The 8280-nt window shown below is 39.9% G+C and overlaps 1 protein-coding gene across 1 annotated transcript in view; it reads right to left on the bottom strand.

Moving 5' to 3' along the window:
• Window positions 1-4316: 4316 nt before the first annotated feature.
• Window positions 4317-8280, bottom strand: part of FBXO22 (F-box protein 22) — a 143490-nt gene continuing 139526 nt past the window's right edge. Inside the window, exon 7 of the mRNA XM_086959355.1 lies at window positions 4317-5672. Coding sequence (XP_086815481.1) covers window positions 5258-5672 — 415 coding nt within the window. The 3' untranslated portion in view covers window positions 4317-5257. The remainder of the gene's footprint in view (window positions 5673-8280) is intronic.

Genomic DNA, 8280 nt, shown 5'->3' with positions numbered 1-8280 from the left:
ATTTGAATACATTTTACAATCCATCTGGCAATGCCCGCTTTAGAGATGGGATTGCCCTTATGTGTAGGAGAAAACGCAACAATTAGCTGTTTTGTCTTTCTGAAAGTTTGTGTTCTTTCTATATAATACAATATTGTCCTTCTGACATCCAATGTATGTAGGGCCCTTTCCTCTACCGTTTGTGGTTTTGGAAAGAAGACCGGTAATTCCACTGACTGATTGATGTGGAATGCAGAAATTACTTTTGGTAAGAATTTTGGGTTTGTTCTAAGAACCACTTTGTTTTGGTGTAACTTCATGAATGGTTCTTGAATCGTAAAAGCTTGTAACTCACTTACTCTTCTAAGTGATGTGATAGCTATGAGGAAGGCCACCTTCCATGTGAGGAATTGTATTTCACACCTGTGCATAGGTTCAAATGGTGGTCCCATTAGTCTGGTAAGTACTATGTTGAGATTCCAGACTGGGGAAGGTGGTCGTCTTGGTGGAATGACTCTTTTGAGTCCCTCCATGAAAGCTTTAATTGCTGGTACTTTAAACAGGGAAAGATGTTGCCTGTTTTGTAGGTACGCCGCTATAGCTGCGAGATGAACCCTGATAGAGGTATATGCTAAGTTACATTGCTGCAAGTGTAGTAAATAGCAAATGATCTGTTTATTGGATGCGTCCAGAGGGTTGATGTGATTACTGTTACAGTGTATAGCAAACCTCTTCCATTTTGCTGCATAACATGCTCTGGTGGTAGGACGTCTTGCTTGTTTAATGATTTCCATACATTCTGGTGGTAAATCTAAATATCCAAACTCTATGACCTCAGGAGCCAGATCGCTAGATTCAATTGATTGGGATCTGGGTGCATTATTTCTCCATGGTTCTGTGTAAGGTGCATGGGTAATAATCTTAGCTTTTGATGTGGCACCTGTGAGAGTTGTAGTAGCGTGGTGAACCACGGCTGTCTTGTCCACGTGGGTGCCACTAGTATCATTATCATTGAGTGCTGTTGCAGTTTCCGAACCACTAACGGGATTAGTGGGAGAGGGGGAAAAGCGGAAGCAAATCTGTTAGACCAATTTATCCATAGTGCATTGCCCTGGGACAGGTGGTGTGGGTACCTGGATGCAAAGTTTTGGCATTTTGCGTTCTGATGATTGGCAAACAGATCTATCTCTGGTTGCCCCCATCTTTGGAAGAATGGCTGCAGTATTTGGTTGTGCAGCTTCCATTCGTGTACTTGTTCTGACTCTCTGCTTAGGATGTCTGGTTCAAAATCAGATAGCAGACATCCTAAGCAGAGAGTCAGAACAAGTACACAAATGGGAGCTGCACGACCAAATACTGCAGCCATTCTTCCAAAGATGGGGGCAACCAGAGATAGATCTGTTTGCCAATCATCAGAACGCAAAATGCCAAAACTTCGCATCCAGGTACCCACACCACCGGTCCCAGGGCAATGCACTATGGATAAATTGGTCCAACAGATTTGCTTACGCTTTCCCCCCTCTCCCACTAATCCCGTTAGTGGTTCGGAAACTGCAACAGCACTCAATGACAATGATACTAGTGGCACCCACGTGGACAAGACAGCCGTGGTTCACCACACTACTACAACTCTCACAGGTGCCACATCAAAAGCTAAGATTATTACCCATGCACCTTACACAGAACCATGGAGAAATAATGCACCCAGATCCCAAACAATTGAACCTAGCGATCTGGCTCCTGAGGTCATAGAGTTTGGATATTTAGATTTACCACCAGAATGTATGGAAATCATTAAACAAGCAAGACGTCCTACCACCAGAGCATGCTATGCAGCAAAATGGAAGAGGTTTGCTATACACTGTAACAGTAATCACATCAACCCTCTGGACGCATCCACTAAACAGATCATTTGCTATTTACTACACTTGCAGCAATGTAACTTAGCATATACCTCTATCAGGGTTCATCTCGCAGCTATAGCGGCGTACCTACAAAACAGGCAACATCTTTCCCTGTTTAAAGTACCAGCAATTAAAGCTTTCATGGAGGGACTCAAAAGAGTCATTCCACCAAGACGACCACCTTCCCCAGTCTGGAATCTCAACATAGTACTTACCAGACTAATGGGACCACCATTTGAACCTATGCACAGGTGTGAAATACAATTCCTCACATGGAAGGTGGCCTTCCTCATAGCTATCACGTCACTTAGAAGAGTAAGTGAGTTACAAGCTTTTACGATTCAAGAACCATTCATGCAGTTACACCAAAACAAAGTGGTTCTTAGAACAAACCCAAAATTCTTACCAAAAGTAATTTCTGCATTCCACATCAATCAGTCAGTGGAATACCGGTCTTCTTTCCAAAACCACAAACGGTAGCGGAAAGGGCCCTACATAGATTGGATGTCAGAAGGGCAATATTGTATTATATAGAAAGAACACAAACTTTCAGAAAGACAAAACAGCTATTTGTTGCGTTTTCTCCTACACATAAGGGCAATCCCATCTCTAAAGCGGGCATTGCCAGATGGATTGTAAAATGTATTCAAATATGCTACTTAAAAGCAAAGAGGACATTAACTGTTCCTCCTAGAGCTCACTCTACTCGTAAACTAGGAGCATCTATTGCATTTTTGGGAAACATTCCACTAGATGACATATGCAAAGCAGCTACCTGGGTTACACCGCACACCTTCACAAAGCACTATTGTGTAGATGTGCACACAACACAACAAGCTAGAGTGGGACAAGCTGTATTAAAGACTTTATTTCAGACAGTTGCAACAGACACGAGTGACCACCGCTAGGGAGAGAACTGCTATATAGTCTATTCATAATGTACCATCTGCAGCCCATATACCTCGAACGGAATATGCTACTTACCAGTATGCATCTGTTCTTGGCATAGAGGGCTGCAGAGTGGTACATGCCCTCCCAGCCTCCCCGGAAACCTGTGTCTGTTCCAACATTATCTTATTTAGATACACTTACATGGGCATTCCTATCTGTATTCTATCATACTACTCCATCTAACCCTACTATGGCAAAACAATCTAAGGATGGAGCCGATGCCCATGCGCACTACCAACCAAGGGAGGGGTCACCAAGCTACAAAAGACTCTCCAAGAGAAAAAACAAAGTGCAATCATCCGAGCCCAACACCAGATGGTTCAGGCGATAGGCAGAGGTTGCACACCTCGTGTAGGTCCTTGTGTGGAAACTTAGCACCACACGTTGGACATTTCTTGAATGGAGTCCTTTCCATGGACTCCGGGCTTGACTACGTCGAGAAAGGCCTCCTGTTCGTCGACGTAGATCAAAGTTTTTTCTTCGATGTTGGAGTCGAAACGCGCCGGAATGGAAATGAAATCGCGTTCGATAACAATACCGTTGAATTGGAAAGGGAATACGTGCCGATAAGTCACTTCTTTTCGAAGTCGATCTGGAGCGTCTCAATCCTCATCCGAATCCGATGGCGGAAAAAAAAATCTAAGGATGGAGCCGATGCCCATGCGCACTACCAACCAAAGGAGGAGTCACCAAGCTACAAAAGACTCTCCAAGAGAAAAACAAAGTGCAATCATCCGAGCCCAACACCAGATGGCGATCTATTCATAATGTACCATCTGCAGCCCATATGCCTCGAACATCTAAGTACACAGAGATGGAATGATGATTACGGATATGTAGGTTTCAGCGTGTAATAGGGGTTAAATGAACAGTTCTAAAACACTCTGAGAATACAGCCAAGCACTGCTGTGCATAATGCTTACAAGTGGAAATGTCTCCTGTAATACAGATTTCATGACACACAATTTATACATGAATGCTATTCTAGTGAAAAAATGCTTGCTGCAGCATAAGGAATCCCAACTCAAAAGTTGTGATCAATAGAAATGTAAGCTAAGAGTGCACACATAGTCAGTGTTTTATTCTAGTAACAATTTCAATTCATGACAATAGATAAAAACAAATCACTGGATAAAGTTTTAATGGCTGGGTTTAAGTCTTATGTAACACAGAACAGAAAATTAACATGCATAATGGCCCTTCTGTCTTAAGAAACCAGCTAACGTTGACTATTTAAAAAGGTACATTTTTGAGCCATTGGACTGCTAAGTACTTACCTTTCATACCAATTGCAAACCATTTTGGGAATTCAAAAGAAAGTTTTAGCTAGATAAGTGCATGGATGTATTCAGTACAATAGGTGGATATGGATTAGTGTGAGGGTTAAAGTACAAAGTTTGTGAAAATTAATGTGTACCATGTTATCATGTTTCATTTCAGTACAAGAACAGTAATAATACAAAAACTGAAAACATACAAAAATAAACCAAAATATGAATTTTATTGCTCTGAAGGATTTTTAAGAAATAACATTAATGCCAATTATTTACAAAAGCAAATAGTCTCACTTTTCCAAGAGTTCTCCAGTAGAGAAGACTGCATTGAACTAATCAGTCTGCATTTGTGATAAGAGTATATCATTCTATACTGCCAAATTAACAGACTAATAAAAATATATTAACAAGTTTAAGTCCTTATTTTTCCATGAGACACTAGTGTGATTTCCGAAAGTGTTCAATGTGCACTGAAATAGTGAGAGGGTTTTGAGGAAATGCATATTTGGAAATAGAAATATTGACCTTTTCTTTAAATAATTATGTTAATGTATCATATTAATGAATATCCAGTTCAAAAAGTAATACAAATTACGTGCACTGGTTCATCTGGAGCTGAAATAACACAAGATATGTATGTGTTGTATATTTAACGACTGGTACTTTATGGTGTTTTATAACTAAACATATCCTTTTTTGTTTGGGAGTTCAAACGCAAATATAAATTGCATTGCTTACTTTTGGGCAAATTTCATAATTTAGACAGAATGCAGTAAACAGTACATCGAATGCTTACGTGTGAGTGAATTTTTAAATGTATACATTACAATTATTTCACAGAACACCATTATTGTGTAAAGCCTATAGTAAATGCCAAAGACTAAAACTTTGATGCAATATAAAATTCAAAGCAAATGTATAATTATATGCAGCTCTGATTTAAGAGCTATATTAATAAAATGTAAATCTTTCATGCATTGACCTTTTTGTAAAATCCTCAGGGAAACAACAATCTTATAACAACTGTAAATCACGTCTGTATATTCTTTTGAAATACTTAAATTAAAAATATGTACAGCGCCTCTGTCACCTCACAGATTGTGAGGAGAATTATTGATGGAAAGATCATGGTTTTACTTTAAACTTCCATTACTTCACAGCTCCAAAATGGACCAAAGTCATAACTGTTGTGTAGCTATGAAGGAGATCATCCTTTACATCATTGCATTCACGAAGCGTAAAATTCCCTGTGACTATACGGTCGCATCCAATTTCACCATTTCCAAAGAAACCAAACAGAGGAATGCTTGGGAAAAACTTTCTAAATGCATCAGCTTCAACATTCCTTTTGACTTTATAGTACTGGTAACCTCGACCAACACAGGCAAACATAAAGCCAAATGTGTTGTGTTCTGGGATGTTAGCTGCTTTGAGACGTTGCATTGCTGCTTCTGCTGTGGCTATGTCATAAACATCCAAGCCCAAAAGAACCGTGGCTCCTTGAACCTGTGTCCCGCTGATTGCCAATCCGACAATACCAATGGGTTCATTGCCATGGGTGTTGCTGAAAAATAAGAACACCTTAGATTAGAAAAAGGTAATTATTTTTGTTTTAAACAGCTGAAGAGACTCAAGCGGATCATCATTAACAAATTGCATTTAAGTGAGCAAACCCACAACACAAAAAAAAGTACCACACATGGATTTCGGCATGAACGGTCGTTATCAAAGCATGTTATTTGGACTGCAGGTTCACTTTAAAACTATTGTGTCTCAGCATAATCCTATTTCCCTTGTTGGCATACCTTTTAATGTTAAGTGCCACCGCAGTGTTGCTTGGGAGCCCCGGAGGACTTAACAATAGCGCTACCCCCAGTGTTTTGCTCTCTGACTAACCACATAAGACGATATACCAGGGCAATGCAGTGTTCGGAGGCTAAATCGATTAGCTTTAGAATGAAATGAACCATTGTTTTCTAATCTGGTCGGTTCTGTATGAGTTGTTCACTTTTCATGGCATAAGCCATCAGTAGAATGGCTCACTGGTTATACCAAGCCTCAAAGGTTTAATGTAACAACAGTTTGTAAGACTTACTGAACTTCCAGGAGAACTATATAGCACATAAAATATCAAAGATTGTCACTTTCAATATCTCCATAAGACTGACACACTGGCTCAACCTATAGGAGCAGGTGCAAGCGTATAGATTTAATTCTGAGCTATATGGTCCAATGTGTTAAAACGTCTGCACTCCAGTCCTTTTCAAGTTTCCTGTGAGACCAACAATGCACATGTAAACTGTCCAAATCTGCAGAATCCTTGTAGTCTTCTCAAGTTTGTGTACAACACGCATTTTCCTGCAACTGCACAGCAGAAACAGGACCTGGACTGGACCCTCCTGTAGACCTTTGCTGCCACTGTGTATGTTTGTAGGTGACTCCCATGATATCCTCGGAGGAGGGGAGGTAGTTTAGAAGTGTATTTCTTATGGTGGATTGGGACTTAAAGGACAGACATCAGAAGTTAAAATCTTCACGATTTTTGTATCTAACCCAAGCTGCATTGCGGTCAGCATTAAATTGCAGATAGATCCTTCAATACCACGACCATTGACTATCTTTGACGCTTTATGCTTTTTAGGTCTAGTTCTTCTTAAAAAATAAAAAATAAAATCTATGGTTCCTCTAATTGGATTTCTGTTATCTTTGACGCTTTATGCTTCTTGGGTCTAGTTCTTAAAAAATAAAATCTATGGTTCCTCTAATTTAGTTTATTACATTTTACTCTTTTTTCCAATTTTTGGTTATTTATTGGTTAGTATTTTGACATTATTACAACTTTATTACTGCATAAATATTTTACACTCTGCAAGTTAAGCTTGTCTGCGGTGGGCCATTCCTACCAGGGAGATGAGAGCAGTTTAATTTAGTAACTCTAGTCGTTCACTCAGACAAGGATTGAGATTATTATTTGAGGTGGGTACTCACCCTGTCAACTAATAACCCAGTTTCTTACAACAGGTTACAACACCAATGTTGACTAACGGTTTTGTCATATAGATTATAATTATTTCCTGCTCTCACCCTTTGTGGCATTGTAGGCATTCCAGTCTCCCTAAATGTTATCTCCCTTTTAAACTTTGTCCTAGATCACTTGCAAAATGGCATGCATGTATTGTAAAACAAAATGTTATCTAATAATTTACTTACCTTTCTACATGAATCAAGATTAATCTTAAACACTTTGGAGTTTCAGGCTACATGGGTATTTAGTAACATATACTCACCTATGAAATCGTCTGTCACTAGGACAATGATGGGTTAGGGACTTTGCATAATTCACATGGGGAGCACTGCTCAAAATACACCATCCATGCAGTGGGGAATAATTGGCCTCGACAATTAAAGCATCAACCAAGTATACAGAACATATGCCTTAGAGGTTCATATGCACACGTTCGCTAAAAGGGAGGCGCTCCAGTAAAGAAACAAGGCAGTGGGTAAAGTCAACCAATAACCATGCAGACACGCTAGTGTAAGCTATGCCCATCAACATTGAAAAAGGTTTTACTCCTACTAGCACAGGCCTAATATCTTGCCAGTGGACCACATCTCCTTATTAGGCCATGACACACCCCAACCAGGATCGGTATAATTCTTCCTCCTTGGTTATGTGCTACAGTGGGCACTTTAAAGGACTTGTATTTAAGCTTCTGTAAACAGGATGACAAAAGAATGTCGGCTAGCCCAGCTGGCTTATGGATGAGTTACACACATACACAGTACAGTTGCCAATCAAAAGAAACCTCAATTGCAACAGGCTCTCGCCTCAGTTGCTAATGATCCTGTTCCATCTTAAATGCAAAACATAACATGAGATTTAAGTATTATGCAATTAAAAACAGGATGACACTTGAAATAGGCAATAAGAGTTTGCAACTCAGATGGTACTACTTTGCAAAATAAAATGCAACTTTTCAAATACATATTTGCGTGTTGATCATACTCTCCTGCTGCACCGATTAAAAATCTTGGGTGTGGACCGCATGGCCCTTGCATTGCTAGCTTCCTTTTTGCGGGAAAGGAGATCGACAGGGTCTCTCGATGGGTTTAATTCATCCCCCTATCTGTTGCCATGCGGAGTTCCGCAGGGTAGCTCGCCGAGTCCTTTG

Source organism: Lissotriton vulgaris, chromosome 2_2, assembly GCF_964263255.1.
Source record: "Lissotriton vulgaris chromosome 2_2, aLisVul1.2, whole genome shotgun sequence".
Taxonomy (NCBI): Eukaryota; Metazoa; Chordata; class Amphibia; order Caudata; family Salamandridae; genus Lissotriton; species Lissotriton vulgaris.
The sequence above is the reverse complement of the archived record's forward strand: the minus strand, read 5'-3'. Positions and strand labels throughout refer to the sequence as shown.